This window comes from Monodelphis domestica, chromosome 4 (assembly GCF_027887165.1).
Source record: "Monodelphis domestica isolate mMonDom1 chromosome 4, mMonDom1.pri, whole genome shotgun sequence".
NCBI lineage: Eukaryota > Metazoa > Chordata > Mammalia > Didelphimorphia > Didelphidae > Monodelphis > Monodelphis domestica.
Genome location: NC_077230.1, coordinates 381,707,577 through 381,732,648, shown reverse-complemented (window position 1 = coordinate 381,732,648; position 25,072 = coordinate 381,707,577). Strand labels below are relative to the sequence as shown.

The 25,072-nt window shown below is 40.3% G+C and overlaps 2 protein-coding genes across 5 annotated transcripts; one reads left to right on the top strand and one right to left on the bottom strand.

The window, feature by feature from the left end:
- The first annotated feature begins 1,215 nt into the window (after positions 1 to 1,215).
- Positions 1,216 to 16,071, top strand: SYF2 (SYF2 pre-mRNA splicing factor). Its single transcript, XM_016422090.2, has 7 exons — positions 1,216 to 1,350; positions 1,477 to 1,656; positions 6,140 to 6,265; positions 8,540 to 8,657; positions 11,508 to 11,598; positions 12,547 to 12,645; positions 15,808 to 16,071. Exons 1-7 carry the CDS (start codon positions 1,327 to 1,329, stop codon positions 15,971 to 15,973), a joined length of 804 nt encoding a protein of 267 aa, XP_016277576.2. The 5' UTR covers positions 1,216 to 1,326; the 3' UTR covers positions 15,974 to 16,071.
- Positions 16,072 to 18,809: 2,738 nt separating this feature from the next.
- Positions 18,810 to 25,035, bottom strand: RSRP1 (arginine and serine rich protein 1). 4 transcript variants are annotated; one of them, XM_007491322.3, is made up of 5 exons: positions 24,911 to 25,035; positions 23,902 to 24,428; positions 21,600 to 21,754; positions 19,895 to 19,978; positions 18,810 to 19,318 (listed from the first exon to the last, which is right to left on the bottom strand). In XM_007491322.3, the coding sequence occupies exons 2-5, from the start codon at positions 24,416 to 24,418 to the stop codon at positions 19,151 to 19,153; spliced, it is 924 nt and encodes a 307-aa protein (XP_007491384.2). In that variant the 5' UTR covers positions 24,419 to 24,428; positions 24,911 to 25,035; the 3' UTR covers positions 18,810 to 19,150. The 4 variants fall into 4 exon arrangements, with proteins under 4 accessions (XP_007491384.2, XP_007491383.3, XP_001367799.2 ...); XM_007491321.3 differs by having other exon boundaries at positions 24,823 to 24,986; XM_001367762.3 differs by having other exon boundaries at positions 24,834 to 24,971.
- Between the last annotated feature and the right edge of the window lie 37 nt (positions 25,036 to 25,072).

Below are 25,072 nucleotides of genomic sequence, written 5' to 3'. Positions count from 1 at the left end.
TCTATTACAGGCTGGACATAGCTAGGTGCTAGGAGTTCAAAGATATAAGTGAAATATACCCTCTAGAATGGAGGAGGCCCTCACATTCTAATTCTAGAGCCTTTTCTGTCTAGCATTCCATGTTGTAACATTCTGTACTGATTGGTGAGTCCCTCAGGTGGCTCCATATCACTTTACACTCCTTGCCCAGAGATCTTCTCTCCAGCTACCCTAGACATATATCCTGACCTTCCCATTTCTGGAACCATAATCAATTTGATAATTCCTTTGCTCTTTTCCATGATCTACTTAGTTTACTCACTTAGATCTACTCACCTTCCTTGTTACATGTTTTACCACAATACAGGCGTGTGGAGTAGAAATTTAGGGGACCTTGAAAATATTAAGTTCCCCCTCTTTAACAACTATTAAACAATATGACCTGGGAAATCCACCATTTAAAATATAATGCTTTATTGAGAGAGGGACTGCCTCAAATCATAGACCTAAGACAATTGCCCAAAAATTCACAGAAAAATTCCTTATTTATAGGAGAATTCTGATGTAATCAAGTCTCCCAGAAAGGATTATAACTTTTTTACAAAGTTGGAGACAGAATGTTGAATAGCTTTACAATGGCTTTACAATGAACACATTCAAGCTAATTAACATCTTGAAGAAATTGGAGAATAACTTTACAGTGGGTACCAAGAAATAATCATGAAGTTGGAAGTAGATATAAAAAGGAGCTCTGGACAGGATTGTCTGGGAAGGGATGATGATTTTTGCAGAGACCTCAGAAGACATGTGAAGAGGACTTGTTCTGCTAAATGCTGAGGATCCAAAGAAAAGCAAAAGATAGTTCTCACCGAATTTACAATCTAATGGAGGACATGCAAACAACTATGTATGAACAAGATATGCTGTACAATGATTGCCTAACAAATGCTTTTTAATTCATTTTATGTTCTCAAGTCCCATCTAACACTAACCTATGGTTCTGTGAGGTTTTTTTTATTAATTGGTTTTAGTAACCTTTTCTACTACGCTTTATTTTAGTTTCGATCCCTTCAAAATCACTTCCCCGCTCCCTCCCTTAGGACTTGTCAATTATCTCTGTGCCTGGGCAAAGCTCTCTTCTTGTCTCCTCCCTTTCCCATCCTCTCCCACTTTTTCTTCCTAGTGTAGGTTCTTGTCAGGGGCGGAGTCTCTAAGGGGCGGGGTCTCCAGAAGGGGAGGGCACTTGTTTCCGGAAATGCTTAACTTAAAGAAGTGCGGCAGACCGGATGTTGTACGAGCTGTTTCCGTGTTTTTCCGGAAGCCGGCAAGGGAGCTAAATTCGCAGCAATGGCGTCTGGAGTAGAGGCTGAGGTAGTGAGAATGCTCGAAGTGGAGCTCGGGGAGGCCAGGGGCCCTGGGTGGTGAGGTGACCATAAGCGCGGAGGTGTCTGCGCGGAGGGAGGCCGGGGCTGACTGACCGTTCCTTCCCTGGCACAGGCCCGCACGGAGACCCCGGAGGACAAGGAGGAGGAGGAGGAAGAAGAAGAAGAAGAGGAGGAGGAGGAGGAGGAAGAAGAAGAGGAGGAGGAGGAGCGGCCCTTGACAGCGGCCGAGGTGCTGGCTGCCCAGAAGCGGGAGGAGAGATTGAGGAAGTTCCGGGAGCTGCACCTGAAAAGGGTCAGTCAGGCCTGGGGGATATGGGAGGGAGTGGATGGAGCGGGAGACATTAGGGTGTGGGGGGCACTGACCCAGATCCACCTGGCTGGGACGGCCTTTTATCAACTAAAGGGACTAGTGGATAGAACCCTGGACGTACGGGAGCTCGGATCTACCCGGGATATTTACTATCTGTAGCACCACCGTCAGCCTCATTTTCCTCCTTTGTAAAATGGAGATAATTATAGCACCGTGGAATCATTACACGGTATTAATTCTAAGAAGAAAATATGGGTTAAAACATATTCACGGGGACAGCTGGGTAGGCTCAGTGGATTGAGAGCCAGACCTAGAGATGGGAGGTCCTAGGTTCAAATCTGGCCTCAGAAGCTGTGACCCTGGGCAAGTCACTTAACACCCATTGCCTAGCCCTTACCACTCTTCTGCCTTGGAACCGATCACAGTATTGATTCCAAGACGGATGGTAAGGGTTTAAAAAAAAAATTTCTCAACGACAGTAATCCATTTACAAGTAGTTTAAGGAAGAGGCAGCCCGGTGTGATGATTAAAGTCAAGAAAACCTAGCTTCAGATCCTGCCTGAAACTTACTGCGTCACCCTAGACTAGTGGCTTAACTTCTCTGATTCTCCGTTTTCCTCCTCTGTCAAGTAAAGAGAGGTTGGACTGGATGGCATTTGAGGGCCCTTCTTCCAAATCTATGATCCTATTAATAATGATCATATTCATATATACATACACACATATTCTTGGTATAAATCCCATCTGGTCATAGTGAATAATCTTTGTGATATATTGTTGTATTGTAGTCACTTTGCTGGTATTTTATTTAAGATTTTTGCATCAATATTCATTAAGGAAATTTTCTTTCTCTTGGTCTTTCAGGCTTGGGTATCAGCACCTTATTTGTATCATAAAAAGAATTTGGTAGGACTTATATAGTATTGGGATTAATTGTTCTTTAAATGTTTGAATTCACTTGTGAATCCATCTGGCTCGAGATTTTTTCTTAGGGAGTTCATTGATGGCTTGTTCAATTTCTCTTTCTGAGATGGGTTTTGAAGCAGACAAAAGTTAAGTGACTTGTTTATTGTTGAATGAATATTTTTTTTAAGAACTAAAAACGTCCTATTAAGAGTTGCTGTAACCATGTTTTGTTCTGTATTTGTCATTTCTTGTTATGAAATGTCAAAAGCTTGTACTTTAGGGACAGCTTAAAAACAAAATATCTTTTTCCTTCTATATTGCCTGTCCTAATTGCTTTATGACTACCCAAAAAAAAAAAAATCAGAGGACTTCTATATTTTAGAAAGTTGTCACTTTTTTATCCTCTCCAATAAAGCATTTAGTAGGTGCTTAATAAATGCATTTCCACTTATTTATAAAGGTACTATTTCCTTTGGTCTAGTGGACATTGCTGTGCAAAAAAGGATACCAGCTTTTCTTTGTAATAAGTAATAAGCTTCTTGTAATAAATAACATGGGTAAATTCAAAATGTATACAAAATAAATTTTGTGTAGGAAGGGAAAGCACCAGGTCCTGGGCATTAGAAAAGGTCTTAATGTCTGGCACCTGGTAGGTGCTTAATAAGTATTTGAATGGCATCTGAATTGTGTTTTTGAAGAATTTTATAATGTCAGGGAACATCTGTATCTTGATTTGTTACTTATTTACAAATGGCTAGTTGGGGGAGGGCAGTTAAATTAAGAGGGTAAGATATGGGGCAACCAGGTGGCTCCTGGAATAGAGAGCCCACGGTAGGAAGGGGTAGTTAAAGGGGGTTAAGTGACTTGCCCAGGGTCACACAGCTAAGCAAATGTCTGAGGCTAGATTTGAATCCAAGATCTCCCATCCTGAGACCTGGCTCTTCCAGCAAACCAGTGGGGCTAGAAAGTAGAAATGTATAATCAGCCTTGAAAGGTAGGTATTCTAAAGGCAGTAGGGAGACATTGGGTCTTTTTGAGATTTTCTGAAATAGGATGTGAGAAATGGGAAAGAGCTCATAATGTGGAATTTCATAGCCAGGAGGGTCATAGACTCTTAATCTTGGAGAGGGACCTGAGACTATCAAATTGAGACCTTGGAACAGTATTTTAGCAATAGGCAGCACCACAGAAGTAACCTGGTTCATACTTGGATTTCAAATGAGGATACTTGAGTCTCAAGAAAGGCAATGACATGTTCTAAATCACACAACTATCTGGTGGTAGTATTGTAACCAGAACTCAAGTCTAATGGGGAAAGGACACATTCCCCCCCCCCCCCTTCCTTGTCCCTTTGACTTAATTCAGTGAGCAAAGTAAATGCCTACCATCACCAGATAGTCATAAGAATAGCATCTGCCAATGCAATTTAGAGAGTTTAAAACCCAAAAGTAAGGGGCAGCTTGATAGCTCAGTGGATTGAGAGCCAGGCCTAGAGATGGGAGGTCCTGGGTTCAAATGTGGCCTCAGGCACTTCCTAGCTCTGTGAACCTGGGCAGGTCACTTAACCCCCATTGCCTTGTCCTTACCACTCTTCAGCCTTGGAACCAATACACAGTATTGATTCCAATACAGAAGGTAAGGGTTTAAAAAAAACAACCCAAGAGTATACGAGCTAGGTTATTTATTCAGCTTAAAATGTCATCTTTTACATTGGACCTTTCCCCATCCCCCTACTCATAACTTAGTGCTTCCCAATAGCAAACAAAAAATGTCTTTATATTGGTTTCCAAGTATATTCAGAAAGTTAACTTTGTAAGCATGTATGTTCCTAGCACCTAGCACAGAGGAGCATGTAATAAAAGCTTGTTGACTGTCAGAGCTGCTGTTAGCAGTTCTGGCATTTCCAACTTCCTATGGTATTATCTACACTTTCAAATCTCTTATCACCTCAAACTCAACCTGACGAAAATGACTCTGATCTTCTTCCCTGTGTACTTGCCCTTCTTTGTAGCATCCCTATTAATATCAGTGATCTCATTATTCTTCCAGTTATTTGGAATTAAAATGTAGATCTGCCTGATTCCAGGTCCAGTTTTTAATCTCTAGCCCAGCTCCTGTAAATCTTGAAATTTCTCAGACTTGTGAATGTTAAAAATTTCCACATTGAGGAATCCTCCATTGGAACAAATTCCCTACTGGAAACATTCCCCATTTTGATGTGAGAACTCGCCAGGATCAGAAATGGGAGGACCCCTACTTCATCCATACTTAAGACTGCTTTAGGGGAGAAAACTCCTTGCTAAACAATGAAAGTACTTGGACCCATGCTTATGATGAGGCAGGGAGTTCTTTGAGCCATGCCTGTTTTTAGAATTGATACAATGGGATGCTAGGTACCTAAAAAGGTCAGGCAGGTTTTCTCTTGATGGGATTAGACGACTCAGCTGTGTTTTCTCTGGTTCAGACTTACTGAGGGGATTAGTCGACTTAGCTGGAATTCAGATGGGCTATCTTTTAGAAAACATCTACGGTGATTGGTAGATAGAAGAACTTAGGGGAGGTGACATAGGAAAAAAAAAACCCCTATATAAGAAAAGGAATCTCTTGAGCAAGAGAGGCTTGGAGATAGGTTCCTTGGAGATAGATCCTTTTGGAGGAGGCCCTTTGAAGATCTCTTGAGAAGAAGTCCCTTGGGAGGCTGACTCTGGCTTGAACTCCCTCTGGGGAGACTCTTTTCCCAGACATCCTTACTTAAGACAAACCTTGTGGTGAGTGATAAAAGACTGACTGACTGATCTCTCTCGTAAGACTCAGGTCTAGGCCATGTTGGCTTAAGGCCCTTCATACTTATTTCCTTTTTCTCTCTTTCCTTTAATTACTCATTGTATTATTAATTAAAATCTCTATAAAACCCAGTTGACTTGGGTATATTGAATAATTGGGAATATTTCCCTGGCGACCACCTTATATATTGATTTAAAAACAAGACACTGTAGTGAAACATATTTTCTGCGGTCAAATTTACTCACCCTCTCTTATATCTATCATAATTTATATCTTCCACCTTTTTAACTCACTACAGTTTACAACATCAACCATTTTAATTATAACAGTTTATGGCTCCCACTCTTTTAACTGCCACAGTTTGTGGCAGACAACTATTTTAAATCTTATACTCCTGTGGCCTTGGACAAATCATTGAAAACCTCTTTGAGCCTCTCTTTCTTCATGGAGTTGAACTAAGTGACCTCTTCAATACTCTTCCATCTCTAAGTCTTCTTTCCACTAGACTAATACTATATCTTTTCCTATTTTCCTCTTACTTATCTGTGTCTAGCTCTTAGTAACCATTTGGTAAAGTCATATAAAAAGATGTATATCTAAGATTTGCCTATCAGTCATTTTTTTTATTATTAGTAAGAGATTCCAAGAGAATCTGCAGAGATATTCTTGGCCATGGGACTCCAGATTCATCAGTGTGTTTAGGCATGATTTTTCACATTCCAGGTAATTAATAATGCTGGTTTCAGTGCCTGACACATTCTTCTCATGGTTTTAGAATGAAGCCCGGAAATTAAATCATCAAGAGGTTGTGGAGGAAGATAAAAGACTTAAGCTGCCGGCAAACTGGGAAGCTAAGAAGGCTCGTTTGGAATGGGAATTGCAAGTCGAAGAAAAGAAAAAGGTAAATACATCCATATCCACTTCTAAGTGACCTGATTGTGGCATCAGGGAAAGAAGATTGAACTCAGAGTCAGGTGAACTGTGGGTGACCAGATATTCTCTTTTTTTCTTCAGTTGTTAAATGAGATTACTAGACTAGATGGTCTCCAATCAATGTCAGCTCTAAGCCTGTGATTTTTCTTGTGGAACTGGATTTCTTTTCAAAGCTGATTCTTAAATCTTAAAGCAGCAGCTACTATGAAAAAGCACTGTGGAAATGTATTGGGCCATTTTTAAAATCAGGTCATTAAATCATAGGTTTTAGAGCTGGAAAGCATCTTAGAGGTGATCTTATCTAACACTATGGTTTTACAGAGGGGACACATTAGACCCAGGGAAGGAAGTGACTAGTGCTTAAGACACAGAAAAAGGGGGACTCCAAATTGTAAGGATTAAATTTAATGGTTAGACAATAGTTTTATGAAATTATGTGGTCACCAGTATTTATTATATCTCTAGTCAGAAATTTATTTACAAATATTTACAAAATGGAGAGGAAAAAATAGAGAAATGTGAAGAGGTTAGAGTGGTTATCTATCCTATCAACCTAACTGTTTTACTCCAGATCTGCTTAATCCAGGCAGAGATTAATTAGCTCTCAACCAGGAAGGCTGGTAGTGAGTAAACAGGAGGCCTCCTCCAAGATGGAAGCTAGTCTCTTAGGAAACTAGGAAAGGAGTCAATCTTTCACTCATGCACTGAAGTAGTTCAGGAGTCAGAGTCTTAAGTTGAAGCCAAACTCCAAGCCAAAGTCTCCAGCCAAGCTCCCTAGAAGACTCTCCTTGGTCAGAAGACAATCTCTTCAGACTATCTTCTCCAAGACAATCTCCTCTGAGGGAGTTGCTTTTATGAAGGGCTTGCTTTTATGGTGAATTCTTGTCCCTTCCCCTCTTCACAAAGGCCAGTCACAGTTTCCAAATTGTCTAGCACTGCCTGGGGACAGTGTCTGTGGGATTGACTTCTCACCTTCTGAGGGCTAAGTTCTCACCTTCTGAAGGTTAAGTTCTCATCTAAGGGTGTGAATTTCCTAAATCTCACCTTCTGAATAGGTGAATACTTATCAAAAGAGTTTAGATTCCTGGCTGACTGAGGTGTGAATTTTCATTTCCTGGCTGATTGAGCTGAAAGGGTGGAGAACTCTTCCACCTAGTACCAAGTAGGGTGTTTAAGCTTTTGTTGATTCAAGTCAAAAGTAGACAAAGGAGGAATTAATCTTGTCTTTAGTCTAGTGAGGTACTAAGTAGGGGTACTTAAGTTAGTGTTAACTCAAGATAAACAATAGAGTAAAGAATTCTTTTTCACAAACTCCAGGTCATGTGATCCTAAGATATTGGCTGGGAGAGGCTTAAAGTGAAAGAAGACAGTCAAATATTTGGAATTATACTTTAGGAAAATCACTTTAGTACTTCTGGGGAAGATGTATTGGGATGAAGACAGGCTTAAAGTTAGGTGATCATAAAAGACAATTATGGTTGTTTGAGTAATGAACTGGGGATGGTTGTGAGAGATGTTTAGATAATGATCTGGCAACTGGGTAGGTATTGGGATAAAGGGTAAAGAGTGAAGAATGACACGTGTTGTAGAAGTAGGTGAGTGATAGTATGTGAAGTATGGTGCTTTACATTGAAAGTAAAGTCTAGATGTAGACTGGGCTTGGGGGCGGAAAGATAATGAGCTCTGTTTTGAACATGTTGAAGTTTTATTCCTAAAGGATATTCTGTTTAAAATGTCCAGCAGGCAATTGGTGATGTGGGATTGGAACTCAGGGGAGGCACAGAAAGAAAGAGTAAAGCACTGAAAACTTCGGTGTTTGGGTGTCATCTTTATTATTGAGTAATTGCATGATGCTGGCTTGCATCATGGATCCTTGGGTACCTCATATGCAGAATGGGATAATCATATTTGCCCTAGGGAGGGGCAGTATAGTATTAGTGATTAGAGTGCTGGATCTGGAGGCAGGAAAGCCTGAGCTCCAATCCCACCTCTGATACTTCCTAGTTGTGTGACTCCCAGGTAGATCACTATCTGTGGTCTTTTTCCTTATCAGTCAAAGACTCTCACTCTATCCCTTCTATTTGCCCCCAGTTGTTACAATTGGGTTTTGTTTTGGGGATTGTTGTAAAGATCAGATAATAATATCCTGGGTTAAAACCCTCTTGTTATTGAAAATACTACAGAGATACAAAGTCAACTTTTTATTAATTTTTTTTAATTTTTAAAAACTTTGATCTTGTAGGAGTGTGCTGCAAGGGGGGAAGACTATGAACGAGTGAAGCTACTGGAGATTAGTGCTGAGGATGCAGAAAGATGGGAAAGGAAGAAGAAGAGGAAGAATCCAGATCTGGGCTTTTCAGGTAAATTCTTTTTATTAAATAGATTTGCTGTAGAAAATTTCCATTGATTAATGGTGAGGTATATCCTCAGAGCGTTATACCTTAGACTCTCATTCACATTCATGCCTGTGAAGCTTACATCCCATCCTAGCATTCTAATCACCTTCTGCAAATTCTCTGTAAAGTATCTAATCAACTTCTTCAAGGGTATCCATCTACCATGGCTCTTTTCCTTCTGAGTTGCCAGTACAGCATGAAGACTATTTTTGGCTGCCACCACATAGCCCACCCTCCTCTCTTGTAGATCAGATCCTTCTTTCTTCAACAGATTCCTTCTTCACTACCTTTCATGTGGGTTGTCTTGTTTGTTTTTTTAAAACCTTTACCTTCTGTCTTAGAATCAGTTCCAAGCCAAAGAAGTGGTAAGAGCTAGGCAGTTGGAGTTGCCTAGGGCCATTTGAACCCAGGATCTCTATCTACTGAGCCACCTAGCTGCTCCTGTTTATTTTTACCATATGTCTCTCCATCAGCCCTTGCATCACCCACAGTTTTGATTTATCAGTAAAATTGTGTTCTATGGATTGAAGTCAGATAGCATAATCAGAAGAGCATTGCTGTCGGAAAGATGATGTGTATGTAAGAACAGCTTGGGATTGTTGAAAAGCCATCTATAATAACTGAAACGTAATCCAGGCCACTGTAAAAACTGCCAACATTTATGTAGCCTTGAGCTTATTGTTTCTTAGTTTGGCTTCGTGGAGGGTATTACTCTTTGTGGCCAAAAATTCATTAAAGCTTCTATCCGGCAGTTTCCTAAGGATAGGGACAGAATGCTGTCATTTTCAGATATCTCTTATTGGAAAGCTTTGAGTTTTTACCTGATTGGTGATTACCTCACCTCTCCCCTCCCCCTAACTAAAATAACTTTATTATGGTATGGTAGTGAGCCTGGTTATATAATCAACAGAGTTCAAATTATTTGATATCTCTACTAATCTTGAAAGACTTCACTTATCTGAGTATAGAGAAACTCATTAGCCAGGCCATCTCCTTTTGACTTCTCTTTAGTTCTTTAATCTACTTTATCCCATCCTGTTGATTGAGGACAATTAAAAGGGCTAATAACAGAGAGCTCTTAATCCATAAAAATGACTAGAGTGTTCTGCCCCTCCTCATAACTGCAATAAGGGATTATTTGTATGGTAAATGATCATCGAAAATCAAGGCTATTAATCTTCTTCCTTCCTCCCTTCTTTCTCCCCCTTTCTCACTTCTTTCCTCCCTTCACCCTCCCTTTTTCCCTTCCTCTTCCTGATGATTCTTCTATTGGTTTCTTTAAATCAACTCGGTGAGTTTTATGATGTCTCAAATAAAATACTCCTCTTCTCTAAATTGAGTAAGGGGTTTATTGGGGAAGAAAGGAAAGATAAGAAAAGGAAGGAAAGAGGGTTTAAGATTTCCCTAATACTAGAATAAGTCTTAGGTTGGAGGATGGTGGGATATAGTTCAATTTGAGAAAATGGTCTGACAGTTCTGGAAATTCAGTCACTATCACAGCAGAGAAAATCAGAGAGAGCTGGATTTTGTCCTTCTTTCTTCTGTCCCCAAGCCAAGAGGCCCTTCTCCTTTCTGTCTTCAAGGCTAAAGCCAAAAAAGACAACAGACTTCTTTCTGTCTTCAAAGCCAAAGACCCCAGACTTCCTTTGGTCTCCCTAGCAAAGAGAGCCAGTTTCAGTTTGTTCTGATCCTTTCTCAACAGTCTTTTCTGGACATCATTCCAAATAGAATGTTCTCCTTTGAGTGACAGTTCAGCAGTCTCAACAGTTGCATCTCTGCTGCAGGCTTTTCCATTTTCTTATTTCCACACCATCACAGTACTGGTCAAACCAGAATTCTTAGGATAACCAAATCCAAGGGGTTACAGTCAGAATAATTTTGTAGGCATAATCTAAAAAGTCCAAAGCTAAAAATATCTACAGAGCAGGTTCAAGAAATACACTACAACCTGAGCAGAATAATGATTTATCCTATGTAACTCCTCCACTGTTTGCCATTATCCCTACCTACCCTGTTTCTTCTTGGGCCTGTAAATTCTTCACTGAATCTCAGATATGGAAAGGATCTTACAGACCATCTAGTCCAACTTATCCTAAACAAAAAACCTCTACAATATACCTGATAAGGGGTCTTCTAATCAATCAGTCATTCAAAAAGTATTTATTATGCACATACCATGTGCCAGGCCTATGCTTGAAATCAATCTTTGCTTGAAGATTGCTAGTAAGGAAGAACCCTGACTCCTAACTTTCTTAGTAGCCCATTCCACTTTGGGATAACTCAAGTCTGTTAGGCTTTTTTTTCTTACGTCCAACCAAAATGTACTTCTGTGTAGCTTCTATCCAATGCTTCCACTTTTGCCCTCTGAGGCCTGTTGGCCACTAAGTATAATAGCATGCCCCTATCTCTGATTTTTAGTTTCCTTGGTTTCATTTATCTGTGGTCAGTCTGAAGAGTTCTGCAGCAGTGGTCTGCCCATGGCAGCAACCTCCTCTGCTTCCACTTATTTTAGGCTTTTGGTAGTGGGGGGCAGCAATGGGGTGGGAGGGAATCAGCAAGTGTTTGCTTATATGGTTTTAGCCATCCACAATAGGTCTTGGAATGTGCTCTCTGAGGATATAGGGTCCCTGGTTCAATGGCTATTTTTTGTCCAAAGCACCTGATGAAGATAATTTCCTAAGGCATGAGGGAGTTTCCATCTATAGTGGTGTGCCATTATCCTGTGGATGTGTAGGCTCCTGTTGCTACTCTGAAAGAGAAATGAGTACTTACCAACCATCTCTATAACCAAGCGATTCTCATTTTATTTCAAAGACTATGCAGCTGCTCAGTTACGCCAGTATCATCGGTTGACCAAGCAGATCAAACCTGATATGGAAACGTATGAAAAACTGAGAGAGAAACAGTAAGTGATGGGGCCTTTCCTAACACAAACTGTTTATACTACATTTTTAGAGTCTGTGCTGCCCCTAGTGCTATACACTACTCAAGGATGCCCTTAAGTCCCCAGGAGGAAGCTCTGTTTCCACTAGTAACTGGAGCCATTATTTAAGAACCATTGCTCTCAAAAGTATGTGGTGGGTGGTTGGCATCCAGTTTGGTTTAACAATCTAGATAGTATTGGGGGGGTAGGGGGGGTATAACAGGAGGCCAAACCCAGCAGTGTGGAAGAACACAGATATTTCAGGGTAGAAGGGTAAATAGTATGGCTCAAGGCACAGGGTTGAGAAAGCTTTGGAAGCCAAGAATAAAGTCTGAGGGCTAGCAGCAAGATGAGAAGTTATTCTGCCAGGCTCCAGAGGGCAGAAATGAAGATCCATGAATAAGAATTAGAGGGGCAAAGTGAAGGGGGAACTCCCTACCAATATGAATGGTACAATTAAAGGGAACCTGTTGCTTCATAAACAAATCTGGTTCAGATACAATGTTGTTGGGTACATGTTTAAGACCTCTGCTCTAGTCCAACTTGTAAAAAGGAAGAGGAATCCACTCTACAAAATAATGACAGTGGTCATCCAACCCTTACTTGACAAAGCTTTGGGTACACCTCAGTTGTCTGTGAGGGCGTACCCATTTCTCTGAGTGGGTTCTGCTGCACATAGATGGCCTGGAATCAGGAAAATCTAAGTTTGCACCCAACCTTACTTAGCTATGTGGCTGTGGGCAAGACATTACCTCTCTGCCTCCATTTCCTAATCTATAAGATGAAACTAATGCTTATCTCCCAGGATTGTTGTGAGGATCAAATGAGATATTTTTTATGGTGCTTAGTATAGTACCTGGTACATAGTATGTACCAAATATGTATTTTCCAAATATGTATTTGTAATGTTACTATTTTGATCTTATGCAGTGGAGAAGAGTTCTACCCAACATCCAATAGTCTTCTTCATGGAACACATGTACCTTCTACAGAGGAAGTTGATAGAATGGTTATAGATCTAGAAAAACAGTAAGTACTTCTCACAAGTCTTGGATTTTAGCATTTTCATGCAGACTACCAAAATTTATCCCAACTTCTTACAGTGTCTTAGCTTCCCCTCAGTGCCATTTCAATCTCCATACAGCAGTTATTCCTTCCATTGGTACAGACAGCAGTCTAATCCCACTGGTAAACTGGTTCTTGTCCTCCTGTAAACTTGTAGAACAGTGTCCACCAAACATGATGAGCATCTTTCTCTTGATTTTGCCCTTGTTATTTCTGTGAAATGTTATAAACCCTTCACAGTAGATGAGAGATTGTAATGAAGTTGGATTTCAGTAGTATTTTTAAAAAACAAAGCAGAGTGTTGATGAAACTATTGTAGTTATTGGAAGAGAATGTTCCAAAGGACAACTAGATGCCTTAATGGATTGAGAGTCAGGCCTAAAGAAGGAAGGTCCTAGGTTCAAATTTGGCCTCAGGTACTTCCTATCTATGTGGCCCTGGGCAAGTCACTAATCCCCCATTGCCTAGCTCTTACCACCCTTCTGCCTTGGAACCAAAACACAGTATTGATTCTAAGATGGAAGGTGAGGGTTAAAAAAAAATTCCAAATTAAATCATTTCCATTTTTTACTTTGTAACATCACAGTAAATTGAGGCCATACCTGAATTGTAGGTTGGTGGGGGGGATTGTATTTGAGCTAAATTGCTTATTTTATTAAATTATTATGGAAAAGTTATCAGAAAGAATTGGGAGTGAAAATTTACCACAACAGATATTTCTAGGGCCTCCTGTTTTAAGTGCAAGGCATTGAGAATCTAGTAAAGAAGAAATCAAGTGTTGATGATAGAATTAATTTTTCCAGTTAAGGGTTAGTCATTTCATTTGAGAGGTAGTAGGGTTTAGAGGCATTGATCTTAAAACCAATACTTAGTATTGGTTCCATGGCAGAATAGTGGTAAGCTCTAGGCAGTGGGGGATAAGTGACTTGTCCAGGATCACACAGGAAGTGTCTGAGACCAGGGAGGAGATTTGAACCCAGGATCTGCCATCTCTAAGCTTAGCTCTCTAGCCAAGGAGCCACCTATCTGCTGGTAGTCAAGCATTTACTAATAATAAGCACATGGCACATTGCACTAAGCACATGTAGATAGCCTGTACTATTCTCAAAGGGGGACACAACCTACAAATAATCATGTACAGACATGACATATCTAGGGCCTGGGACTGGTTTTAGTGGGAAAGTATCAAGTAGGCTAGCTCACTGGGTCACTGTGTGTGTGTGTGTGGCATGGGGGGGAGGGGGGAGTAGTTATGAATGAAAAATTAGGGGAGGACCAGGTTTTGAAGGACTTTAAAAGCTAAGCAGTTTTTTACATTTAATCCTGGAGTAAGAGCTATTGGAATTTATTGAATTGGGGGTAACTTTAGGAAGACAGACTGTAGAGGGGAGAGAGTTGAGACGAGGAAACCCACCAGCAAGTTATTGCAATGGTCCTGGTGGGAGGTGATGAGGGCCTGTACCAGGTAGGTGGCAGTGTCAGAGGGAGAGGGACAGAGAGAAAGAGAGAGGGAGGGAGAGAAGGAAGGGAGGGGGAGAGTGTGAGAGTGTGTGTGTGCTTGGACAAATGAATCAGAATCATCTGCATCAATAGGTAATTGATTCCATAGGAACAGATGAGATCAAGCAAAACCATATAGAGGGAGAAGAAAAACAGGCTGGCCCATCAAGTGCTATGGACCTGAATGAGGGTCCTGCAAAGCAATCTAAGGAGGAGTGGTCAGACAGATAGGAAAACCAAGAGAGAATCCTGAAAACAGAAGAGTATCAAGAAGAGGATGATTTGATAATGTCATGGGGCTCTAGAAAGATCAATAAAGATGAAGATTAAGAAAAGGCCATTAGGTGTGATTGAGAGATCATTGGTTTCTTTGGAAAGAGCAGTTTCAGTGGAATAATCAAGCCAGAACGCAGTTAAGGAAAGTGAAAGGAAAAGAAATGGGAAGCATCTGTTGTAGATGACCTGCTCAATGAATTTAACCTGGAATTGGGAGTGAAATAAAAAGATAGCTAGTAGGGATGGACAGATGGAAGAATTTTTGTAGAGAGAAACATCCAGTACCAAGGGAGAAATTGAAGATTTGTGAGAATAAGGCTAACAGATTGGGGCAGTTTGCTGCAGATGAGATGGAATGACATCATTTGGGCCTGTAGAGAGTATTGCCCAAAATGGGGTAGAAGGAACAGTATTGTGAGATAAGAGGGAGTTAGGGAACTCTCAGGAAAAGGTCTCAATTTTTTCAGTGAAATATGAGGTAAAGGTTCTCGGCTAGGATAGGGTGTTTGAAGAAGGATGTAACAGTTTAGAAAAGTCACTGTGGTGGATATACAGGTGGTGAAATAATCAGGATCAGTTGAGAAGATGTAAAAGAAAAATATATATCAGTCCAGTTGGTGTAATTTCATTATTTTCTCCAGCTTCATTCAGCTGCACATCAGTGTTAGCAAAGACAGTAGATGATAGGAGTGATTCAAGGCTTAGGAAGGCTTGGGAAGGCAAAATAGGGAGATTCAGTACTCGAAAGGACAGTGTTGAGTTGAACTGGTTTACCAGGGGCTCAAGATGGGGGAGGAGAGTATAGCCAGTGCAAGTGCGAAGGCCTGGGAAAGAACTGAAGGGTGGCAAGTTTGGAGGTCACTGACAGAAAGAACAAATTTTGGAATCAAGCTATAAGGAAACTTCAGACTTCTTGGTCTTGAAGTTCCATAATTCTTTCAAGGTTTAGACTTTCTAAATGGAGACGTAGTGGTAGTCTCTCAGTGACCGAGAATGACGATTGTCATTACAAGTTTCCAAAGACAATTGTCAAATGGAAACTTGTAATTTTCCTTTTTTAACCTTTACCTTCCATCTTAGTATCACTACTGTGTATTGTTTCTGAGGCAGAAGAATAGTGAGGGGTAAGCAATGGGGGTTAAGGGACTTGCCCAGAGTCATACAACTGGAAAGTGTCAGAGGCCAGATTTGAACCTAGGACCTTCGGTCTCTAGGCCTGGCTCTCAATCCATTGAGCTGCCCAGCTGCCCCCATAATTTTCCTTTTTGTGTTTTTCTAAATTGACTATTTTCATTCCTAAGTAATTTTTATTTCCAGAAGACAAAAAAATTTAATTTTTTTTTTTTTTAGAATTGAAAAACGAGAAAAATACAGTCGGAGACGTCCTTATAATGATGACTCTGATATTGACTATATTAATGAAAGAAATGCCAAGTTCAACAAAAAGGCAGAGAGATTCTATGGGAAATATACAGCTGAAATCAAACAAAATTTGGAGAGAGGAACTGCTGTTTAAACTTCAGGGAACATTGAACATGGTAGTAAATTTGAAATAAATTGCTATCAGTGAACTGTAGAAATAAAGGATTTATACTCTTGTATTCAACACCCAAATGCATTTATAAGTCTGTGTATTTTTCATACTTCAAAGTAATGCTGGTTATTTTAGGAAGAAACTATTTTAAGAAAAATTTTAACTTGTATGCATTTGACCAGTCTTGGTAAGGAAACTTTTCCTCATCTCTGATACTTACCAGCTGGGCTACCATGGACAAAATCATTTTACACCTATATTTCTAATTGTAAAAATGGGGATAATGAACTAGTTCCTACCTCACAGGGCTGTTGTGAGGCTAAAATGAGAATGTATTGAAGATGCTTTGTTAACCTATATAATTGCTATGGGTCAGTTGTTTTCTACGTACTGTGAGATGTTGGGGGGGCATGTGTCTCCCCTGGGACTACATTTATCTCCTTACTCCAACATCCCCAGTGGTCATCCAGCCTTTGCTCTAAGATTCAGGAAGATTATTTTGTCAGATCATTTATTTGGGCTCCCATGTGTCTAAGTGATCTTTTATGCAGCTAAGGCTTGTCTGGGTTTTGTTTATACACAGCTTAATAGTTCAAAGTGTTTCACTTCCTACATTAGTACCAAGCATTCAAATTACAGGTTACTAAGTACAAATCACTAATAAGTGGGAAGCATTGCAAAGATAATTCAATAGGTAGAGGTGCATTCCAGAAGTGGGGAATATAAACCAAGTCAGAAGACAAAGCTAAATTTTGGCTTTCTTTAAAATACTAAATAGCATCACCCCACACCCTCATTTAGAGCTGGGATCCATGTCATTGGTGACATGCTAAATTTCCATTTATTCATCTGTTAAATTTAATTATGGTTGGACTCTGGATATTTTGGTGGTCACCAGGGATTTAATTTCTAAATCCCAAAATAAATTACTAAAGTAAATGGAATTTATGGTAGTTTATTTACAATAGAGGGAAGATATTAAGGAATGAGAGAAAAGGGGAGAGATTGAGATCTCGCTTCCTGATACCAATTAGAAATTCTAAGCCCCAGCCAGGGGAAAAAAGTCTCAGGACAAAAGGCCTTAACTGGAGGCTTCATGCCTCCAGAAAGGCGGGGTCACAGAGTCAGCCTTTTACTCACTAAAGCAAGAGTTCCTCTTCCAGTCTCTCCTCCAGTCTTTACTCAGAGTCAAGAGTTCTTCCATCCAACTTGAATCAAATATATCTTCTTCCGGCCTCTGGTCCTCTTTTTAAAGATCTTTTTCTCTTGTCACCTCCCCTAAATTTCATGGCTACCAATCACCTCAGACGCTCTGCTCTAGGACTGCCCAGAAGGCAATTAGTAGATTCTAATTCGTTACCCACTATCCCACACGTGGGTCACAGACCTCCTATCTCATGATTAAGTGGAAGATTTACACCCTTGGTGGTCAGATCTAACATGGGCAGATCTTCCCACTCAACTTCAAGTACTGTGCTTACATTTCTGGGGATTAAATCAACAAATAGAAGATTACAATTCAATCTTCACAATCAAGGAAGACCCAAGTACCTTCACTGTTACACTCTGGGGAAGAGCTGAATTCAATCTTCACACATCCTAATGTGATGGAAAATATCCCCATCCCACTAATATATCTATTGTCCTGGCATCCTCTGGCCTCAATGTGCAGTGATGCCACAGAGAGAGGAGCTAGTGCAAGAGGAGGGCTCTTCACTTTGGCACTTAGATAAGAGTAGCTGCCCTGCACCTGCAGTGAGTATAAGACCGTAGCCAACTAAATGGAGAATGAAATCTATTCAGGCCAATATTTTCCTAATGGAAAAATAGTCTCTCTCTTCTCTTTTTATTAATGAACACTTACTTTAGCCAGACTCCTTTGTATTCCTAACATTAATTAAGGTAGAGATGGCATTGCGGACCTCAGAATTAGGGTTAGGACTAGAGGTTCTGATATATATTGTATTTATATGCACACAAGAATTACTCCCAATACTAGAGTGGAATTAGTCACCTAAATGATTTTGAAAAGCAGAAAAGTCACAGCCCAGTTTCTTTCAAGATTTAAACCGAAAATTCTAATAAAGTCAATTACTTAGATTTTTGGATGGCAAAGGTATCCCCATACATTGTTTTCTTGGCCTAACCTTGTTTTCCACTTATTCCCCACACTAATTACTGTTTACTAACCCTGCCTCTAATTAACAAAAGCATTTTAAATGCTACCAATCTAGCATAAATGTATCATACCCATAGTCCCTCCTGGCTGCAAAGAATGTGTAGTGTCAAAAAAAAAAATCAGGGAGGATAGGGCCATTGATCTATCTATCCATTTTTATTAATCACAGCATAGATTGTTTTCCTGGCTTCGCTTGCTTCATACTAAGGAGCAGTATGTTTAAAATTTTAATCAGGTGTTAGGTTCGTAACTTTCCAAACATCAAATCTACTGACACCATGTTCATTGCATTCCTAAGATAGTGGGGCTAATAGAAATAATATAAAGTTAAAGAAGAAGAGGAAGTAGCATGGAAGGCTGTATATAGGGCCTCAAAGACAGCTCTACTCTAAAAACAATCCTTTTCACACTATCCTGTCATGAGTTTGGGAATTATTTCAGTAAACAGGTCCCACAACACCTTCAAGCAGTTGAGATGATAATTATAAAGAGGCTTTGAGTATGTCCAGGCCTCAGACTGAGAAAATTGTCTCCAAGTACCAAGGACGTCCTTGAGGTGAGTATCTTAAGGAAACATCAGTAGCCCCCCACCCTTGTTCATATCACACTTCAGTAGTAAGGAGGCAACAAAGAGTCAGATTTGGAAAAAAAACAACTAAAATTAGTTTATTAACAAATGGAAATATATACAATGTCAACATGCAGCTGTTCAGTTACTGAATTTTTTTTAAGTTAGCAATGGCTATATTTAACCCATTTCAATATTACACAAATATTTACAAATATCTACATACATGAACAAAAATCCCACCTGTGATTTCTGGTCCATTTGTGCTCATTTCACTTATCTGGAAAAGAAACCTAAGATATAATACATTAAAGTACTTAATTTTTTCATACCAGGATTTGAAACTGTCTTTAATAGCTAAATACAATTTCTGTTACTGATGGCTCATGAGAAAGGAATAATACTAAACCTACTAGAATTTGAAAGATAGTGCTGTTTTAGGAGAACTTAAAAGTAAACTATTTTCCTCTTTCTTGATAGGAATCCACTGTCCATATGCACTTTGGCTTCTCTCATCTTCTTTAGGGGGTCTTGCACTCTCTTCAGTTGGTTTCTGAAGTACTGGCTTTGCTACAGAGTTCTGTAACAAGAAAAGCAAGCAGTGAGGCAATCTTCAAAATCAGGGGACAGTAAATCCTGAAAACTTCCTGCAAAACAACTTTTGAAATAAGTATCAAAATCCTATGATCTACAAATTAGTGTCCAATTCCAAAAGCTGTCATTTGCATAAAACTTGAGTTTAAAAGCATTTCACATGTTTGAAAAGTGTATGTTAACGATTACTTTGGCAAATGATTTTAAAATACCAGACTAGGAACTATTCTGTTGTATAGGTCATTTGGTCTAACACTTAATTTCAAAGAAAGGAAACCAACCCAGAGTTCCCAAGTCACTGCAAAGCAGACCAGGAAACTGGATCAGAACACAAATTTTCTAGCGTTTGTTCCAATATTCCTTCCACAACCCACACTGCACCAAGGAACCAAAGCCAAACCCAACCAAACACAATCTTTCTCACTCTCACTCTCTCTCTCTCTCTCTCTCTCTCTCTCTCTCTCTCTCTCTCTCTCTCTCTCTCTCTCTCTCACACACACACACACACACACACACACACACACATACATACATACATACATACATACATATATACACTTACACCAGAGCTGAAAGCTAGGCTTCTCTGCTGGGAAGAACTTTCATTTGAGGTTTTAAACACATTCTCATTTAATCTTCCTGATGGCTAGAAAAATGGGTAAGAAAAAAAATATTTTTAAAAACAGTCAACCAATTGATGACTATTCTATAAAACAGAGTTCATTAGTATACAAACTTGGTTGTAAATTTTTATGAACAATTTGTATCTACTCAAAGAGTTAGTAACATCAGGACCAACAACAGATGGTCTGTTGAGGACCTACCCTAAAAAAATTAACTCAATGTCAGACTTAAATTTGGTAAACTTAAGAACTTAATGCAGGGCTCTTTTTACTTACAACCCCACTGAGGCAAAAAGATTACAATAAATTCAACTATAACTAGATCCAAGTGGATATAGAAAACGCCATACCAGGTTGAATGAAAACCTCAAGCTTAAATTCACTGTTTCCCATCATTCTTCACCAAGAATTAAGGAAGCATGAATATCTTAAGTTTGATCATCTATTAGATCTGCATTAAAAACAGCTAAACTATGATAGTTATGTCACCAAGTAGTTAACACATGCCTAAACAGGTTCTAAGACCACCCTGGATGGCATTTCTCACCTGTATTATAGAAACCTCTTTAAATAGTATAAAACACTGAGGCAGAATCTTTTCTTCTTTTAAATCAGACATGAGTTAAAGAATTTAAGTATTAGCAACATTCAAATACTTTTATTCATTTATATAAAAAACTAGACAATAACCAAGTTTTCTATTAAATCCCAAAGTCTAACTGCTAAGTCATAACCACCCCTATTTTCTTAAACAAAAAAGCTAAGGAATGTAAAAAGTTTTGAATTTTATGTAATGGGAAAATAAAACACATTGCATTTGACTGATTCAAATGCAAACATCCTGCACAGCTCTGGAGAATGACAATAAACTTATCTGCAAGTGATGCAGGCCTCTTCTTCTGTGATCTCTCAAACATCTGGAATATATTGCATACATTATGAAAGGGACATCTATAACACAGATGCCCCCCAACCACAAAGTGTCTTGAAATGCAATTTTAGGTATTGTATCTGAGGAGTAGCCTAAGTTTGCACCTGTTCAAATTCTAACATGCAGATATTCTACCATCACAAAACTAAGTTTTCCAATTTGTGAAAGTTAACTTTCAAGTTATTTAAACCTCTCTCACAGCAGCTTTAGCCCATGTATCAATTACCAAGAGATTTTCTTCATCAATGTCTGGAGACCACATTCATGATTTCTATAAGACAGAAATAAAGCAAGTGAACTGTACTGAATGTTGGGAGTACAGAATTTGTGGGAACATAATTTGTTGCAAATGAAAGTTAATGAATAGCCTGTACAGTATTTATTAATCTAAATCAATCAAGTGTTAAATAAACATTCTTGATAACTATATAGAAGTGCTTGATGAGGCACCAGCTATGACGCTTTTAAAAGAGTTTGGAACTATTAAAAACCAATTAACATTTTCCCTGATTTGTAGAGCATTTCCCCCAAAACAAGATCATTACTTTCCCATCTTCACTGGAAATACAAATTTGAATTCAGCTTTTCAAAGAATGTAAACTAAGGCATTTGAAATTAAGTAACTACATACTTTAAGTTCATCTTGGAAGTAGTTTGTTTCTGAAGTGTTCTTTGTTTAAATGAAGAAATTAAAAACACCTGATAATACTTACCTCAATGAGTTTTGTAGCATCACCTTGTATTTGTTTTCCATAGTTTGTGTCTTTAGATAGTGGACCAGTTCTGAGACTAGCTGGCAAGTCAATATTGGCTGTTCCTAAAGCCTTGGCTGCATTAGCCTTTGCTATTTCTAAAAGTTCCATCCTATCTGGAAGAGAAAAAAACCAAAATAATTACTAATGCCTAAAAGCATAGCCATTTCTTTTCTTTAAACAAACAAACAAACAAACAACAACAACAAAAACCAAACACCTCTTACCTTCTTAGAATCAATAATGTGTATTGGTTCCAAGACAAGGGCTAATCAATGGGAGTTCTTGCCCAGGGACACACAGCTAGGAAGGGTCTGAGATCAGATGTGAGCCTGGGACCTCCCATTTCTAGACCTGGTTTTCTATCTACTGAATCACCCAGCTGCCTCTAAACTATTTTCTATCAAGGGAATCATGTATTATCAGCAGCATGCAAGGACCAAACACACCTCTTCTGAAAAACAAACAAACAAACAAACAAAAAACTTATCCTTTTCTCCCCTTCAGGTTCACTCCTTTGATAAATAGATGGCATTTATATAGGTTTTTGAGTTTTTCAATAGCCGTGTAAATATTATCAGCCACCTTCATTTTGCAGATGTGGCAAAAGTATAAATTAAGTGCCTTTTAAACGTCAAGGGTAAAAGTTTGAGCCCAGGTCTCTCCCAATAGACCATTAATATTATATTTCACAAACGGAGCCTTGTTGCATTCCTGTGCCTTGCTGATTTCGCTGCCTCTGAAAAATACAACTATTTAGTAAAAAGGAAATAAAAACTCATTTTTAAAAGCTAGCCACTCTGAAACTTTTAACAGCACTGTTAAAAACACTTCCCAATAAAGCACTAGACTTCTGGGCATGGTCAAATGCGAAGTAATTTTGAGCCACATTTGTTACATATGGAATTTGGACAAATACACAGTAACTAAACGAACATTTTAAAGATGTACTCAAGGCAAAATCTCTGTTCTATAGCCAGTTTGGTTTATTTATTCAGTTGAGACCCAAGGCTGGCCAAGTGAGAAATCTTCAACACCGCCTCAGTATTCAGTATTAAAACGTTTCTATTCCAAAGTCAGGAAAATTTGAATTCAAATTCAGTCTCAGATGCTTAACTAGTTGTGTAATTTTTGGCAAGTCACTTAACCCCTATTTGCCTCAGTTCCTCATCTATAAAATGGAGAAGGAAGTGGGAAACCACTCCAGTATCTTTGCTAAGAAAACCCCAAAATGGAGTCACAAAGATTCTTCTGACAACTGAACTTCATTTCCAAAGATGAATTATGAATACAGAATTCCCTAGTGCTAAGACACAAAAGTTTTCCTTCTTTGCAGAAGGCCACAGAAAACTGTGGGGTGAGGGAGGACTCAATGGAGGATCCCCAGTTTTTTTTAAGAATTAAGAGATAATCTTACAAAACTTCATTTAATAAATCCAAGTCATGTTAAGACAAACTTGATTTGAATTTAGTTTCATGCTACTAGTCAGTTTTAAAAAATGGAATGAAAAGCAACTGAAAAGAAACAAAGGGAAACAGGGCAAAGAGGAAGGAGCCTTAGCAAGCAAGGGCTGAAGTGTAGAAAATCTGTCACCATACTCAGTAATTAACTCCTGAGCCCAAGAGAGCACTAGTTAGTTTTCAAAGTATTAATTAGCCTTTTAAAGGCTCTCCAAAGCACTGGACAGTAATGAGGGAAAAAATTATTTTCCAAGTAGTCAAGTAGATGACCAAGATCATTATCCCCAAACTGGCTGCCACCTCCTTATGGGAGCCAATTTATGCTTCTAAAAGGATCCCTTTAAGTCCACTTAAAATAGATTGCATTTAATGGCTGAATAAATCTTTAAAATGACACAGATTCCTGCAAGCTGTCATTAAATCTAAGGTAAGCAACGAGTACTTCCCTAAGTTTAAGTAAAAATTAAGAGTACCAGTACTAACTTTGGAAAATTCAATTTTAATAAAGATGCACTTCAACTCTCAAAAACCATTTTTAATGTCAAGACTACAGTACCTAATTAAGTGCTCCCAAGAAGGTGACTCAGTGAATAAGTCAGGCCTGGAGAGGGGAAGCACCGAGTTCGAATTTAGCCTCGGACACTTCCTAGTTGTGTAAACCTGGGCAAGTCAATGAACCCTACTTGCTTAGCCCTTGCCCGTTGGTCCTAGGAGTTGTTACTAGAAAAGAAAGTAAAGATTTTAAATACTTGTTTTGTTTTGCTATTTTCGCCCGGTTCTTCGACTCAGAAAATCGACCTACCTTTTTCACTTAAACGCAGGGGAGTTCGGCTTCGGGATCTGGACCGAGACCTGTTCCTCCAGCTCTTGTGTGCCTCTGGATAGACCGTTCGGCCGAAGCCATAGTACCTTCGCCCCCGGGATCCCACGTAAGCTCTCCTGTAGTAGGACCTTCCGCGGGACCTGGACCGGCTACGGGACCTGCCTCTCGAGGGCGATCGGTAATACCTCCGGTAAGCCCGAGGCTGGGGCCTCTCCCGATACCGGCGGCTGCGGGACCTTGATCGGCTCCGGGAATAGGAGCGCGAGTAGCGGCGGTACTTGCGCTGGTGGCGCCGGCGGGACTGAGACCTCGACCTGCTGCGACTGCGAGACGAAGATGAGCGAGAGGACAGGCTCGAGCGGGACCGAGAACTGGCAGAGGACGAGTTGCTGCGAGACCTAGACGAGAGCCGACTGGAACGGCCCGTCCTGGAGCCCGAAGGGGAGTCCTTGCCCTGGGGTGACCCGGGCCACATGTCGTTCACATAGCTCGTCATCGTTCTGCTCCTGCAAGGACACCGGAAGCGGTCAGTCAGCTCGGCCGGAAAAGGAGCCTGGTCACAACCGACCCCGCTTCGCTCCCTCTCGGGGTTAGGTCACCCCCGGAGGAGCCGAATGGAGTCCCCGGCAATCCGGGTGTGACTCCCCAGCCTCTGCCCGCTTCCTAACCGCTAGTCCGGGAGCGCGCTCAGATCCGCGCACGCGCACCTCGACCCCTTGACCAACCAGCCCCCGGCCTAAGCGCTCGCCCTCAATCCTCCGTCCTCCTCTCCCACAGGCAGGACGGGCAGGCCTAGTGTGCACGCGCATTTCTCCCCGCCACCGCCACATCCGCTCTCCTTCACCAGCTCAGGCTAAGGAAACTGAAAGGCCAGAACCCTGCCTAAGAACACGGACTTACGTGAAACGTACACCTAAAGTACAGCAAGAGAACAACGGCCCCTGGTCGTCTCCTCCGTCCAACCGAGAAGTTGCTCGAAAATTCTCACCTTCCGCACCCAACAGTCGTCTCCGCCTTCTGCCCAGGAGCCTGCGAAAGTACCAGAAACCCGCCCTGGCGCGCATGCGCGATGACGGCAGACAGGGCGAGGGTGGGGCTGGTCCTCACCCCTCTACAATCCAGCCTCCGCCCCGCACAGACAGGCCATCGG